At 34.3% G+C, this 17,229-nt stretch overlaps 2 protein-coding genes across 2 annotated transcripts; both read right to left on the bottom strand.

Moving 5' to 3' along the window:
• Positions 1–5,810: 5,810 nt before the first annotated feature.
• LOC7465102 (scarecrow-like protein 30) lies at positions 5,811–8,390 on the bottom strand. The gene has a single exon (XM_002299828.3). The coding sequence runs from the start codon at positions 8,048–8,050 to the stop codon at positions 6,077–6,079; it is 1,974 nt and encodes a 657-aa protein (XP_002299864.2). The 5' UTR covers positions 8,051–8,390; the 3' UTR covers positions 5,811–6,076.
• A 6,296-nt stretch (positions 8,391–14,686) lies between these two features.
• LOC7465103 (scarecrow-like protein 14) lies at positions 14,687–16,806 on the bottom strand. Its single transcript, XM_002299829.3, has one exon. The coding sequence runs from the start codon at positions 16,767–16,769 to the stop codon at positions 14,796–14,798; it is 1,974 nt and encodes a 657-aa protein (XP_002299865.1). The 5' UTR covers positions 16,770–16,806; the 3' UTR covers positions 14,687–14,795.
• Between the last annotated feature and the right edge of the window lie 423 nt (positions 16,807–17,229).

Here is a 17,229-nt window from a genome sequence, read left to right as displayed (position 1 = left end):
ACGCCATTCATTTTGCTTTGGTGGAGCGCGTGTTCACGGTGGAGGTTTAGTTGAGCTCCAATGACTTTTTTCTTTTCCTTTTCTTTTCTATCTCCTGGCCTATAAATTAATTTCAGTCCCTCCAAAAATTAATCGTGTCCTTCAGTTTTTATTTCTATCGGTTTTGACCCTTGTTTTTTTAATTACTAGTTGTTTTGCTTTTAATATTTTTTGAAGTTTAATTTTTTAGCATTTTATTTCATTTAGTTTTCTATTCAATTTGATCTTTATCTTTTTAATTACTCTTATTTTTGTGTTTTACCCTTTTCTTGATTATTGTTTTTCAATTTTTTTCTTTGTCATTTTATATCTTTTAGTTTTTTTTATTATCTAATTATAGTCTTCATTCTTTTGATTGATATTTTCTTATCCTTTTCTTGATTTTTTTTTCTTTTCAATCTTTCCTCGCAACATTTCATTTCATTTAATTTCTTTATCAAATTTTCATCCTCATTATTTTGATGGTTATTTTTTTATCACTCTCTTAATTTATTTTGTTTTTTTCAGTTTAATCCTTAATTATTTTCTTTCACTTGGTTTTTATACCGGATTTGGTCTTCATTATTATAATTCTTATTTGTTTTGTTTTAATTTTTTTTTTATGATTGGAAAGTTTTTGTGTCTGCCTTTTGACAAGGTAATCTTGATCTCATGACTTGAGTCACTAGTTTTAAATATTAGCTCGATTTGAGTTAGGTCTTTTTTAGATACTTTATGAAATTTGTTTTTTTAATTTGATCTTTCAGCATTGGATTATTGGACTTGAGTTTCATTATTTATTCCACTTTTATTTTTGTGAGTTTATCTCGATTTTATATTCCGAGTAGCGGGTTAGTTGAGTTAACCCAAGTTTTTCTCTTGGTTTTTTATTAAATTAATTTTTTTTTAATTTCATCATTTGACATTGAATTATTGATTCATGAACTTTGTGATTTTTTCGCTTTTCTTTCAGTGGTGTCATCCCGAGTGCGGATTAGTCAAGTTAACCAGGTTAACTTGAATTTTTTTTTTAGCATTTCTTTTTCTTTATTTTCCATCTTTTTTTAATGTAACTTTTTTTTTTTATCCCGGTCTCATATCACGGGTGGTAGGTTAGTCAAGTTAACCCGTGTTGACTCGAGAGATTTTTTTTTAATGTTATTTTTTAAAATATTTTTTTTTCAATTTTATCATTTGACATTAGAATAGGGTTTTGAACATTGTGATTTCTTTCTGTTTTTTTTTACATGGTTATTTCAATCTTATATCCTGCATCACACATGTATTTTGAATTATCCTAAATTGTCTTGAATTATCATCACTTAAATATATATATTTTTACATTAAAAAAACTTAAGTTACTTAACTTGGCTCGCGACATAGCATTGCTACCCTCTAGTCAAGTCTAATTATTTTCTTATAGAAATTATAATAATGCTTAAACCAAAAACCTTATAAAACAAAATGCTTTTCCCCGATTAAAAAATTGGTTTAGAGAATTTAAACTTGGTCATTGAACTCATTTATAAAATCAAACAAGCCAACTTGCGTTAACCAAACCCTAAAACATATAAATACCCAATGCTTTCTTAATTTAGAATCATTATCCGGCCATGCTAAAACAATAGATTGAGCAAAGAGGGAAGATTCTTACGACCAATTAAGAAATGCTTCTTATCTGTACAAAAACAATATCTATTAGCTCTTGCAAGTTTAATTCTCGTGCTATCATCGAGCCTGGACCAAAAAATTTTGGAACTTAAAAAATTAATATTTAGATTATTAAAAACATTTCAGTATTGTTATTAAATGCAGTAATTCTTTTTTCAAAAGTTGAGTAAGAATTTTAAATAAATATGCATCGGCAATAATAAATACACACATACACGCATATTAGAGATGTTTTCTTTTTATTTATAATGATGTTAATTATTTTCATTCATTTTCAACAAATAAAAAATTATATAAATAGTTAATCAGTTAAAATGGATATATATGTTTCGATTAGACATGTACGATGATCAGAGTTTTTAAACCCGAACTGGTGGCCGGCCCGGTCCAAGGCCCGGGTTCCGAGTTTTGACCGGGTCACCGGGTCGCTCGAGTCCATTCTGATTTTTTTTTTAAATCAAAACGATGTTGTTTTAGTAAAAAAAAAAAATCAACGGGTTGCAACCGGGTTTTTGACCGGGTCGCCGGGTCACCCTGGATTTTGACTTTTCTTATTTTTTCTTAAACCCAGCCCGGTTTTAGTCTCGGGTCAGTCAGATTCCGGATCGACCCGCCGAGCCGGGTCGGGTTTCAAAACTGTGACGACAAAATATATATATATATATATATATATATATATATATATATATATATATATATATATAACAACATAGAGAATGATATAGTAATTATCTATGTAGTTTTTATCCTCACAATTAAAATTATTGGCACTTTTTTTTTTATATTAACGATTTACTCCACAACGTTTTTTAATATTGTTAAAACAATATGACACAATATTCTAAATTGTATATAAAGATCTTCAAAGATGAATTAACTATTTTAATTTTCATGTGAAGGTATTTATATATTAATTCTCAAATCATCACAACACGAAACCTTAACAACTAATCTAGAACACATGATAGCTAATAATCAGCGACCAATCACTTAAAAGATTAAGGAAATAATACATTAAAATAAATTCTCTACTTTCATACGTGACTAATTAAACACAACGTAAAATACATTAAACCTTGTTAATTTTTCAATGGCCAATGACCTTTTGTAACGAATGTGAACAGTTTCCGTTAAACTAAACAGTTTGACTTGGATATAAGAGGACGGAAGGTTCTCATTGCATAATAAGACCATGAAGTAGATGGGTCGCATTAATAAAAACGATAAGTGGCTATCTTAATGATACCGAAATATTAGAGGGACTAATGAGTTCATTTAACCACTAATTTTGGAGGGGAAAAAACATTAAATCAAACATATTTCATATTATACATAAAGCTAAATGGAGTTTTTACCATATACGAATTACTATTTATCTTCTCATATTTTACTATGAATTATAATAATGTAATATTTGAAAATTTTCAATTTAATTCTCAAACTTTATTTTAGCATAATTGAGTCCAAATTAAAGCCTAATTGAATGTTTTTTCAGGTGAGGATTGAATTGAAAAACAAGGGACTGAAGTGCAAAACAAGGGTAACATGGGTGGCACATTCAAATTTATTTGTGAAGTACATTTTTGTCTATAAGGTGACCGGTCCTTTGCATTTTTTAAACTTTCATTCTAATATTAAACTTCATTTTCATTATTTTTCGGTTCTTGGTGGGTGAGATGAGAGAGAGAAAATGGTTGAAATCTAGTCTAGAGAGAAAAAAAAATGTCATTTCTTCGATCCCGACCACCAAAACGTTAGCCTTTTATTTTAAATGGTTCCATATGATGAGAAGAATTTGAATTGAGTGTTTTTTCTTATCTTGAAAGTGTCTAAAAAACCAGATTTGAGATTGGAAAGAAATTGGTTTCTGAGTTGATTTTGAGTTTTTGACTGGTTTTTTACGCTTTTAGAGGTTAATGATTGGTTTATAAAGGTTATTAAGGTGTTTTGGGTTGAAAATAGGTTTTTAGAAGAAAAAAATCAGCCACTGTGGCGACCGAAATCTAGGTATGCCAAACGACATGCCGTCTGTCACTTTTTTTTTTGAAATTCAGTAAGGGCACACGACATGTCATCTGTTTTATTATCTAACAAAAAATAATGAAGGCCTGCGTGACTGGGTCTAACATTGCAAGCCCGCACGCGGGCCCTTTAGGCATGGGCTAAGCTTTGGCTTGGTCTGACCTCATTCTTTTTTCTTTTTTTTTTTAAGGTTTTTTTTATTTTGATTTTTTTAATAATAATGCATTATTTGATATGTTAATTTTTTAAAATAAATTTTGAGTTTATGTTTTAATTAGATTATGATGATTTTTTTAATGTTTAGTTTATAAAAAAGTCAGTACTAACTCTTGTAATAATAATGCATTATTTGATATGTTATTTTTTTTAAAAATAAATTTGAAGTTTATATTTTAATTAGATTGTGATGATTTTTTTAATGTTTAATTTATAAAGAGGTAAGTATATCTGCTCATGTTAGGGGGATATCTTTTATATGACATGTATGCGAGATAGAATAAATTATCAAGGAAGACAACAGGTAATGTACATTTAGCATAGACGCTGCCTAACGTGTATAGGGCGTGGAGAATCAATGGTTTTTCACTAGCTCAACCCAATCTTATACGCCCAATCCTACCATTTTTTCTTTGTTGGTTACCAACCCTTATCAAAGTTCACTATATAAACACTAGAAGAAGTTTTTAATGTTCCGATATGAGATTAAAAACCTATTAGTATATATACTTTATATTCACAAGGAAAAATTGTGTTTTTTCAATGTATGATAAAAAATCCTTTTGATTTAAATACTTTAACTTAAAAAGAGAAGATAATATCTTTTCAATGTGAAATAAAAAATCTTTTGAAATAATCTTTTAAAGTTTATTATTTATAACATGTATAACCTACATCTATATGAATTATTTTTAAAATTTTTAATGTGAGAATTTAAAACCCCAATTTTTTTTTAATTTTCCCAAGCTGACCAGGGTTTATCAGGTCAATCTCCGGGTTGGGTCTGATAACTATGGTGTTAGGTTGGTATTTTATTCGTTAATTATTTTTTCTTGATTTTATCTTTTAATATTGGATTGGTTGAGAAATAAATTACATGATTTGTTTTTATTTTTCATTTTTATAGGGTTATCACTGTTTCAAATAAGTTTTATTTGTAAGCTGGTGCTCAATTTTGTTACTATATATTTTTATCATATAATTAAAAAAATATTTTATAAAAAATAAATTATTAAACTCAATGTAATTCATGATACGGTTTATTGGGGATTGAGATTGATCTAATATGTTAGATCTAATATGTTATTGTTTGTTTTAATAGTTTTTGTTAGAAAGTTATGATATTGAAATTTTATAAAAAATCAAGTCATTTTGACACCTTTCATGCTGCTAGCATTTCTTTCCTACGGATCGATGACAGATGGATAATGTGTGATAGATGATAGGGTAGCTAACTAAAAAAATATATATTAATTTGGGTACTCAATCGAGAGTTAGGTGATGATTGGGAATAAATATGTTTGTTGACCAAATATTTACTCGCAGAGAGTAAGTGTTCTTTGAATGTCAGGATATATCAAGTTTGTGTGTAAACAGAGAAGCAAGATCATTATAAATTATTATTATTTTTTTCAATCCAATACATATATTTTTCTATACGATTTAGCTTTTAATCTCCATACTTTATTTCTATTTTTTTTTTAATTCTTGATATTTGGATTAAATAATCTAGTTCTTATAGTTTTTTCGATTGGCCCCATTTATTTTTTTCTAAAACTTTATATTATTTTTTTTCTTCTAACATCTACCAAAAAGTAACCTACTATCTTATGTATATACCTCATATATGATATGGACTTTATGTGAACAATTATCTCCGTATTTGAAAACTACAGTAAATATACGAAGACTTTAGGGACAAAGGAGAGTTTTTCTAATCTTGATTGGTTTAATGGTTAAGGATCTAATCACACAGTCATAAAATGTAGGGATCAAAATGTAATTCAGCCTTTTTGTGCAATGGGAATGTGTGTTATGATTTGTGTCACTAAGCCTCTTTCCAAACTGATTTAAGGAAAACAAAGAGTTTCATTTGTTGCATATCTGCTCAGGAATTTGTATCTTCTTGGTTCATAACTCAAAGCAATGAAACTATATATTCACTAGTCCTGTAATCCAAGATAATCGGCCGGGCATGTTCAGAGGACTCCTCTTCCGGCCAATTATTCAGTGTTTATGATATTAGATGCATAGTAAACAATTGAAAGAGGAGCTCAACGTGGATCATAATCCACAGACGCTAAGCAGTAAAGTATAAATTTACTTTACAAAAAAAGAAGAAGAAGCAAAAACACCATAGTTTTATGTGTTACTCCTGGACAGGTTTCCAAGCTGAAACAGCATGGATTATTCTCCCCTTCCATCCAAGAAGTATCCATTGTCCATCCTCATCAACGATAAAATCTTTATGATATTCATGTTTAATGTTTTTCACTCTTTTAATGATGCTTTGATGTAACGGGACCTGCCTAAATCCAATCCTCAAATTCCTCATATGCCATTGCTTGTATGGCTCTGGCCTTTCAACCCTTTGTGTACCCTCACATGCTATCACATTTATAGCATCCCTTCCAATCATTTCCCTCTCGAACAGCAATCTTTCTTGATCTTCTCGAGGTGCAGTAGCTTCAAGCATATCAAAAAATGCAGAGTAATGGAACAATGCCTCACGGAACCTTGTGACAAAGAAGGGAGCATTGTAAGAACCATTACTAACTCCATGGAGGAATATATCGGGATTGATTCTCTTAATCAATTTAAGAACGGCATCCCTGGGGCTGTTGACCACCATCGTGTCGTCAGGTAAGTTCTTCAATCGGTACATACAGTTGACAATAATCACCTCATCGCGATCTCTATCGATCTTGAGATCCTCATATTGAATAGTTTCCCATTTCTGGGCTATGGCATTGTACTCAAACGGAACCTTCATTCTGTCAGCAAATCTTTGTAAACGACGGCCAGTCTCTTCAACCCTTTCTGCAGGCCGGAAACCTGGTTGTGGAAGCTCAATTCCCGTAACGCGAATCTTGGTAGGTCTTCCAGGCCTTAATGACTGCCTGTAGATAAAGCAAGGCCATTGAAATCCGTAGCTAATGCCAAAATCAATGATGTGCACGCTTGTTGCCTTATCTACTAATCTAGAAATTGTTCTGTTTGCACACATATTTGTCATCTTCCTGAAAGGGCATATTGTAACATAGAGCTCATAAGCTTTCAGGATGTCAGCAGCTGTTGTCGAACTTTGTGTAATGGGTCCAGAGAGTGGCATTCCAGTGCCAGCAAGGCGTGCCTCAAGGCCATTAGCGAAATAATGTGCCAATCTTTGATTTGCATCCCCCAAAGGAGAAGAATGTTGCCTAATCTGCTTTAATTTCCCACTAGCTGTCTTTAGATCCCCGCTTCCTGCAGCTTGTGCACAAAGAATTAGCAGAGTCCACAGGTCTGTCTCTCTTTTATTAGCCAGTGCTCTCGTGCGCATATCAGATGCTGCTGACTGCTCACTTTGCAGAAACTTCTTGTTCCTTGCACTTGGTGAATTACCGTACAGAGGACACGGTATGTGTCCTCCATTCTCAATATTATACAAATAGGTATCATCAAGAAGCTCCAAGTGTAGGGACTCTGAGGCCGAAGATTGCTTCTTGCTTCTCCCTTCTTCTAAGTAGCCATTATTGTCATGCTGATGATTCCTCCTTCCCCTTGTCTGAATTGATGAGTAGTTCCTTCCATTCCTCTGGATTCTGTCTGCCATTACCTCTCTCTCTAGCTCTTGAGGATCTGATACATTTCTCATTGAAGAAAATTTGATAGAATGACTATATGGAATGGACTTGTTAGCACTTCCCATGACTCCATTGAGCTGTCCAAAAGGCTGCGTTTCTACATGTAAATACGGCATGCTTTCAGGAGAGTCAAATGGCTGTGTAACAGAAGATTGAACACTTCTAGTTGGAGTGAAATTCTCATCTGGGCGCTCATTGATATTCATTAAACAAGGAGGGCAATGATCCGAAGAAGATGGATACTCTTCGCCGATAACATCATAAAGTGACTTTTCAGCAGCTTGGAGTGCGAGACTATCCTGTAACATACAGGTTTTATCCCCCAAGCCATCTTCCATTAAGATGTCATGTATGTACTTCAAAACAGCATGGTAGCAGTCAGTCGTTTCACTGTCGAACGGAGATTCTCCATCTGAGGTCGACCTTAAAGAAGGATTGTCAGCGGGAGCTTGTAGATTGGTGGGATAGGAAGGTGGATCCATAGATTCAATCACCATTAGTATGGAAATGAAATGTGCTCAAATTCGTATCCGATTGTCGAACAAGAAAGTGGAAAAGGTGTAAATAATACTACTTATCTAGGATGCCCTGGGGAATATGATTTCTGTGAAAACCCAACAGAAACACAAGAATTTGGAAGTGATGGGTAAGAAGGCAGGTAGTGTAGATCACAGGTACTAATTATGAGACCAAGGGGCCAAGTTTTTTTGAAGAAAGCGATTTGAACAGGAAGTATCCAGATGTTTATATAATAATTTTGGTAAAATGGGATTAGGTTGGCTTTTAAAAGCAAAGAGAGGCCTTGGAGTCCATCTGCTCTGCAACCTGACCTCTTGGAAATTTCTTGCACTTTAGTTTTGATCAAGCTTCAGTCGCATCTATGACTCTGTAGAAGACTTGAATTATGATGCACGGCAGATATGGGCTGGCTGTATCAATCGCCAAAGGCCATTGACTAAATCAAAAAGCTGTTGTCATATAACTGGTCAATATTCTAACCAATCATGTCTCAATTAAGAGTGTGTTTGAGATTGAGATAGCGATGACAATTTAAAATATTTTTTATTTAAAAATATATTAAAATAATTTCTTTTATTTTTTAAAAATTATTTTTGACATCAGCACATCAAAAAAATTCAAAAATATAATTTTTTTTATATTAAACCAAAAAAGAAAAATTTTTAAAATATAAGGAAACGCGGTGACACATCCTAAATTAGATAAAATCTTTATTTTATTTATGGCAGGATTTCCTCTTTACCATGTTCTATGTATTATTATATCATTAGAAAAAGGAAAGGTGTTTGATCATGTGATATGCCAGTCAATTTACTCATTCAAGGGGAAAAAAAATAATCTTGAATCTCATCCTCTCTTATCTCATAAAAAAACCTGTTTACATCTAAATTTAACAAGCTCAAAACTCCTACTAATCTAAAAAATTTGGGTTTAGGCAACAACCATGACCTCATGCAGCACACTTAGGTTCATTTTCTGCTCCTAAAAAGCTAAGGCAACTTGTTTGAACCCAACACATTTTTAGTAATTTTATGAGATCTCCATATGAGTTTTTCAATATTTTATACTAATTTAATATATACTAATTTAAATAAAATATAATTCAAAATATCATGGGGATAAACTGACTCTTCATCCATTTTTTTTTTATAAAAGAACAAGACTTATAGACTATAAAAAGCCCATCAATCTTTCAAGCTCCAGGTTTATAATCTCGTCATTCTCAAAATTTTTATCATATATATTTTCAGAGTCTATCTTCCTAAAATATCATTGTACTTTTTTTTCTTTTAAAAAGATACTTACTTAAGCATCCAAGAGTCCCCACTTCTACCAAAAGAGACATTTTACAGGTACCAACCAATTTGACATACCAGGCACCAGCTATAAGATACCAACAACCTTGGCTAGAAAAAACAAATCAGATTGCTATAACCAATAAATTAATCGATTACCTAACACATAAGTTTTGCTCCTAAGCTACTTGGATTTTTTTGGGACCTCATCATTGGTGTTGTTGTGGAAAACTGAACCCAAATCCAATTCATTGACCTCATTATTGACGTTGTTGTGGAAAACTAAACACAAATCCAGTTTATTCTTGTTTCTTAAAAGCACTTTTCATGTCTGACAAAATCACAACACAACGATGATTGTGCCTACGACTACACCCATGGTTATACCCAAAGGCTACGCCTACAATATTTATGGAGGCTTGTACACGTTAAAGGGCGTCACTGTGACTTGAAGAGCTCTAATGATGCACAAAAGGTGAGTTCTACCTACTAGGTAAGGTACACCTATTGGATGATCTCCACATACCAGGTGAGTTCCACCTACGGTACAAGTTCCACCTACCAGGTGATTTCCATCTACTGGATGAGCTTCACCTATCAGGTGATTTTCACCTGCTGGACGAGCTCCACTTATTGAAAACTCTTCAAATGATTGGTATAACTTTTCCTAGTGCAATAACACCACTCTCCAAAGAATTGACTTGGTCTCCTTAATACAATAACAATACCATTCTTAGGTTCCTCTCAGCCACTAATTTTTTTTCTAAGAATGGGCTTATCCTCCCATGGGTTTGCCCTAGGCACCTAAAAATTTTATAAGCATGAGCTCTACTCTTAATGATTCCTCCAATGAGAGTTGAGTTTCTGGAATGAGTTCAAAGGTGAGAGTTTCTCTAATGACCTTTGATTCCTCCAATGAGTTTAGAGATGAGAGTTCCTTTAGTGGGAGCTTCTTTGGTAGGAGCTTCTTCAAATAGAGTTCCTCAAATGGGAGTTAAGTTCCTCTAAAGAGTTTGGAGATGAGAGTTCATCCAATAAGAGTTTCTTTAGTGGGAGTTCTCTAATGAGAATTGAGCTCCTTTAATGAGTTTGGAGATGAGAGTTCCTCCAATGATTTTAGAGACTAGAGTTCCTCGAATGAGAGTTGAGTTCATCCAATGAGTTTAGAGATGAGAGTTCCTCAACTAGGAGTTGATTTCCTCCAATGAGTTCGGAGATGAGAGTTCCTTCAATAAGAGTTGAGTTCCTTCAATGAGTTTAGAGATGAGAGTTCCTCCAATGATAGCTTCTCTAGTGGAGATGAGAGTTCCTCTAATGGGAGTTCAGTTTCTCTAATGAGTTTGGAGATGAGAGTTCTTTTAATGAGAGTTTCTTTCTTGGGAGTCGAGTTCCTCTAATGAGTTTGGAGATGAGAGTACCTCAAATAGGAGTTTCTCTAATGAGTTTAAAGATAAGAGTTCATTCAAGGGGAGTTCCTTTAATGAGACTTCCTTTAAAAAGAGTTCCTTCAATAATAGTTCCTTTAATAGGAGTTCTCCAATGAGAGTTGATTTCCTCCAATGAGTTTAGAGATGAGAGTTCCTACAAGGAGAGTTTTTCCAATAAGAGTTCCTCTAAAAGAAGTTCCTCCAATGAGAGTTTCTTAAATGGGAGTTGAGTTCCTCTAATGAGTTTGGAGATGAGAGTTCCTCCAATAGGTTCCTTATTTGGGTTTCCCCTAGTCATTTAGAGATTTTTTAAGTGTAGGCTCACCCTTATTTGGATCCCCTTAGGCACTTAAAATTTTTCTAAGTACAGGCTTTACCCTCCATAGGTTCCCCTTAACCTCTTAGAAATATTTTCTAAGTATAGGCTCACCCTAATTGGATTCCCTTCAATTTCTTAGAAATTTTTTCTAAGTATAGGCTCATGTTCCTTAGGTTTCTTCAACCACTTAATGTTTTCTAAGTATAGACTCCTTCTCAACAGATTTCTTCACCTGTTAGAAAAAAACTGTAAGGATGGATTCCTCTATAATTTCACCTTACCTTTCTGAAAATTTTTCTAAGTATAAGTTCCTCCACGATTCCCCTCTACGTATTTATAATTTTTTTCCAACCATGGTGCATGCCCCTACACATGGGCTCTTTGGTTTATTACCTGAATTTTCCTTCTCATATGAAATTTTTTTGATGAAGTCATCATGGTAACTGAGTATTTTTATAAGTGTTTGCGTTTCAATATTACAAAAACTTGAGGGCTACTAATAAACACAAATTTAACAGGTTTAAAACCCTTAACAACCCAAAAAGAATGGGTCCAGACACTGCTTGGACCCAACAACTATAGGCCCTGGACAGCGTGTCTGAACTCATTTTCCACCCTTAATAGGCTTAGGCAACTTGCTCTGAGCCCACCATTCCCTCTATAATTTTTCAAGACCTCCATGCAGGTCCCTCAATATTTTATATTGATACAATACGTATTATTTTGAGTGGAATATAATTCAATATATCACATGAATGAAATGACTCTTCAGCCTCTCCTCTTTATAAAAGGACAAGACTCATGAGCTATAAAAAGCCCATAAATCCTTCAAGCTCCAGGTTCAAAACCTCTTCATTCTCAATATTTTCAGCATATATATTTTCAGAATCTATTTCTTTAAAATATCATTGCGTTTTCTCTCTATAAATAAATATTTATTTAAGTATATGAGAGTCTCACTTCTATTAAAGAGGATTTTTTTGTAGGTATCAATCACCTTGACCTACCAGATACCAGGTATAAGTTACTGGCCATCTTGGTTAGAAAGAATGAATAAACTTGTCAAAATTAAAAAATTAATTGATTATCTAAGACAAACTTTTCTCCTAAACTACTTGGGTTTGTTAGGATCTCGTAGCACAATTCACAATTTCTTAAAATTTCCGTGCTGAAGATTGTAGTAAAAGAAATAACAAAAGTAGAACTACGACCAAGAATATGGAAAACAGAATTGATTGTAAAACCATATCTGTTCTGGTGAGAATGCAACCGCGTGAATGATATTTTGTTCACTGTCGGCTTTCGGTGTTTTCAGTTTTCACAACTCGCTTGCTGGGACTAGTCAATAGGCATCAACTGCCTAACAATCTCAGAATGACCGAAGCCGCCAGTCTCCAACTCATCCTCGCATCCATGTCGTTGTCACTTCCCTCTCTGGAGTCTGGCCCATGGTATTGATTTGCTTTTTCATGAATCGCCAATATCAGGATCTACTTAATACTATTTCACAAGAAAAGAAATATTAAAAGTAGATTAAATTTGTTTTTTCCAGTTAGCCAATCACCCCCATCAGCAAAGGAGTCATTGATGGTTCCGTAAATAATAGTCTATAGTTTTCTTGTCATCTATCATTGCAGAGGTATTCTCATGTCAATTATGTCAATTGACATTTAAAAAAAAAACGATTTTAAAAGCGTATCATCTCATTGGCCTGATATATTCAGAGTATTTTGATGAATCTTTATATCGTTTTATGTATTAATATTAAAAATAAAATCTTAAAAATAAAAATGTTCATTATTTTATCATGTTTTCAAGAAAAAAAAACAGTTTATCGTGCCAATCCTGGAAGAACGAGAAGCAACGCGTACGAGATGAATATTTTTCCATCTGGAATACCGTACGAACGCAAATATTTTCAAATCTGAATGGATCAAGTTTCGGACCGGCTTTTGACGTGAACTCACTCTCTATCATAATTGAAGGTCAGATTTATTACATTTGTTTTAAGCCACCAAAATAGAAAATTAGCCACAATGATTGTGTTAGTGAAGCAATGGGGTGGCTGGCCTATCAGCTAGACGGAGACCCTCGATTCCAAAAGCTAGAATGATCAACAATAATGGAAGCCCGTTTTCCTTCAATCAAAAACCATAATGTCAGGTGATTTGTCATGACAGACCAGATTCATCTCACCTCTTATGGAGCTTTCACTATCTGCCTTCAGACCTCTAAAATGTCTTGAACATGGCTGTGACAGCTGACAAGATGTTTCTTTGAACTTATTTTCAAAGCTTTAACCATTGTTGACCATGTGCCCCTCCTCTCATTTTTCAGTGTTGAGGGCAAGCCGCCCGTTCAAAGATTGCCATGTTGCGAATAATTGTTCCATTTAAATCAGTAGCATTAACTTGCTATAACACGTTTACTTGATATATGACTATCGCATATTAATTAATTAGATATTGACCCTAAATTTATTATTTTGAAACTATAGAAAAACCTGAGTTTTTAATTGAGTATCCCTGTTTTATTTCTCTTGTTCAAGTGCCTGTAATTCAATTAATGGAGATGCAAACAATCGAATAAAAAAATAAATCTGAAACAATCGATTACAATATTTCTCTAAAACTCAATTTTTTTTTAGCTCTAGGAAGGAACTACAACTATCATGAAAACTAAGAAAAAGAAAATAGAATTAACTACAACTTGCGAGGAGAGGGAAAATGTTAGGATTTTTTTTTATAACATAAAATAATTAATTTAATCAAGTGAAGTTAATAAATAGTTTTATATTATTTTTTAATATACCGTTTCAAGTAAAAGTTAGCTGGATCTAAAATTTATAAAAACTTAGAAGATTAAAATATTTTATTAAATAATTATCTCAATTCAAAATTGATTTTATATTATTTTTTACACTTATAGTAAATCTGTGTATTATCTTTTATATATATGTGCACGTGTTTACGTTGGTTATGCTATTTCTGTAAGAGGTATATGTTGGTTTTGAGGGTTTAAAGAAAGTGTTTTCCTCATGTATATAAATGGTTTATTAAATTAAAAAATATTTCTCCCCTCTATAGTTTTTTTTTTCTACTTTGGATGTAGATTTGGAAAACAAATTCCATTAACTAGTGTTGCAAAGTCCTCCCAAACATTAGAAAATTGTTTTCCATGAAGCTTAGATTTCAAGATTGAGTGAAAATGATATCAAATTCAGGAAAAAACACTCCTAATTGACAGAATTAAAAATAAAAAAACCTCTCCCGTCTGCTAAAATCCATAAGGTTGGCTTGCGGCTTCTCTAAATTAAATAAATTTTCAAGTTTCAGGTGTTTGATATGTTACATGAGTTCTCTTTAAATATTAGATTATAGGCCCCGGAAAATTTGATGTTACATTTCTCGTTACCGTATCTGGGAAACAAGATACTGATTGCTTAAGGCTATTATGCAAAAACTTTTCCCTTTTTCTCAAGTTAATTAGATGATTTTACAAAATTAATATTAATACTAACTATACGATCCAGTGTAAAGACAAATTACAAGAACACAAAACGACAATCTGATCAAAGCTTGTCCAGACAAAGTTTTATTCGGCTATGTGTAACAAAGGGTCAATAATATGCATATGTCTGAAAATTGTGTAAAGATGGATCAATTGCTAATGGAAGTCCTACTTAGGCAGATTTCCAGCAGGAAATGGCAAATAGGATTCTGCCTTTCCATCCCTGAAGCATCCACTGGCCGTCCTGATCCATCAGAAAATCCTTGTGATAACTAGACTTCACTTGTTCTCTCACTTGCTTCATGATCCCTTCTTTCAGTGGGAGCTGTCTGAGCCCAGCCCTTGCGTTCCTAGCCTGCCACTGCTTGTATTTCTCTGGCCTTTCAAGTCGGTCCCATCCTTCACATGAAATGACATTCAGGATCTCCTTTCCAAATACCTCTTGCTCAAACACCATCCTCTCTGGATCTTCACGGGCTGTATTGGCTTCAAGCATATCAAACAATGATGAGTAGTAGAAGAGGGCTTCCCGGAAACGGGAAACGAAGAAGGGAGAATTGTAAGCCCCGTTAATGATCCCGTGGATGAAGATGGCTGGATTAATCCTCTTAATCAAGTTAAGAACGGCATCCCGCTGACAGTTCAAGGCTACCGTCTCATCAAGGAGGTGCTGGAACCTGTATAAACTGCTAACGACAGTTACTTCATCTCTGTCGATCTTGAGGTCCTCGAGTTGGACATTTTCCCATTTTTGTGATATCGCATTATAATTGAAAGGGACATTAAATTTCTCACAATAACTTGCCAGGTAACGCCCTATATCTTCAAGTACTGCTGCTGACTCGTAACCAGTCTGGGAACACTCTATCCCTGTAATGCAAAGCACCGGAGGGCCACTAGGTCTTGTTGAGAGACGCTGAATTAAGGAAGGCCATGGGAAACCATAGAGAATACCAAAATGTATGATGTGCAGCCTTGTTGCGTTTTCCGCTAGGTCCATGATATTTTGCTCTGCGAAGAAATTCGACATAATCATAAAAGGGCAAGCTGAAATATATAGTCTGCCAGCTTTTAATATGCATGCGGCTGTCACCCTTTTTGCAGCAAGAGTTGCATATACCTCGCTTCCAGTGCCAGCTATGCGAGTCTCTAGAGCGTTGGCAAAGCAATGGGCCAGCCTCTGGGATCCATCTCCAAAAGGAGTAGAGTGCTGCCTAATCTGTGTTAATAGTTCGGTTGCAGTCCTGTGATCATTCACGGCTACAGCTTCTGCAGAGTGTATCAGAAGAGTCCTCATATCAACCAATTCCCTACTCCTAACTTCGTTTTTCCTGCAGATCACTCCATCATTGGATCCTCTTGATTGTTCTTTTAGATAAGATATCATACCTGGACCACTTTGAAATGCTTCATTAAGGTTGAAACCAGCAGGCTCGCCATCTCCACCAGTAGAGGGAAACACCCCAGCAAACATTCCAAATTGCTGAGCTTCTTCAGCATAAATTGAAGTGTGTTTATTTATCCTCGGTTGTAACTCAGTTTCCACTCTGTAATGATTCTGCCTTTCCATCAGCTCACAAACCGAGTGATCCAAATTACTTTCCTTTGTGATCGCCATGACTGGAGTCACTCTGTTGTTAGCAAAATCAACAACCATCTCATTTGGCTGTTGATGGAATTTCCAAGTCTCGTCTGTCCCTCCCCTAAACAGCACCTCCAATTGGCGCTCTTTGAGGGCTACATTTACAGAATCCACCGGCCCAGGAAAAGTTCGAAAAACGCTTCGTGGAAAAAATGGAGGTGGATTGACCTGCAAACATAACGGGACGGTGTAGTTAACAGGCGGAGCTCCTCCGTCGCATATGGAGCTAGACGCAACAATGTTGTTAGCTTTCATGGAGCTGTTACAGCCATAAACATCGCAACAATAAGTACTAACGTTATTTATAGTTTGATTTGGATCAGATACTTTACCGTCTGATGAGGAACCTTCCGGAGCAAGAATATCAGAAAAGGGTCTTTCAGCAGCCCGAAGAGAGAAGTCCCTTGGAACAAAGGTTTGTTCCTCTGACTCTTCTTCCATAAGAATCTGGCTGATGTACTTCAAAACAGCGTTAGCAGTAGGATCTTCAAAAACTGGATTCATGTTTAGAGATGGAGTCAATTTTCCTGGGCGTGTGAATTTGGAGGAACTATATAGGAAGGTCAGGAGTTGAGAAGGATGTCTTTAGGCAGTATTTATTTTTTATATTGAAACGTACACTACGAAGTAGGCAAGCAAAGTCAACAAAGAAAAGGTATTCTGTTCACAACTTCATTCTCATACGCCCTAGGGCTGTTTCTGCTTCTTCATATAGTGCTCTTTGCATGCAGCTGAAGCTGTTCCGAGAAATGGCCATCATCTGGTTAACTGGAACGGATAAAGAGATTGCTATATCATTAGTATACGCATATCGCAAAAATGTGAAACTTATACAGGCACCTAATCATGGGTTGCAAAATAAAGGACTTAATTGCATGACAGAGAATGCAAGATCATCAAACAGGTGTCATGAATAATTTGCAACTTATTATTTTTTACCCGAATGAAGTAGCAGCTGAGTGTT

The sequence above is a fragment of the Populus trichocarpa genome, chromosome 1 (assembly GCF_000002775.5).
Source record: "Populus trichocarpa isolate Nisqually-1 chromosome 1, P.trichocarpa_v4.1, whole genome shotgun sequence".
In the NCBI taxonomy this organism is placed as follows: domain Eukaryota; kingdom Viridiplantae; phylum Streptophyta; class Magnoliopsida; order Malpighiales; family Salicaceae; genus Populus; species Populus trichocarpa.
This window is presented reverse-complemented; position numbering and strand designations above follow the sequence as displayed.

Coding starts and splice junctions, on each gene's coding strand:
- LOC7465102 (XM_002299828.3), bottom strand. CDS start 8,050: ATGGTGATTGAATCTATGGATCCACCTTCCTATCCCACCAATCTACAA.
- LOC7465103 (XM_002299829.3), bottom strand. CDS start 16,769: ATGAATCCAGTTTTTGAAGATCCTACTGCTAACGCTGTTTTGAAGTAC.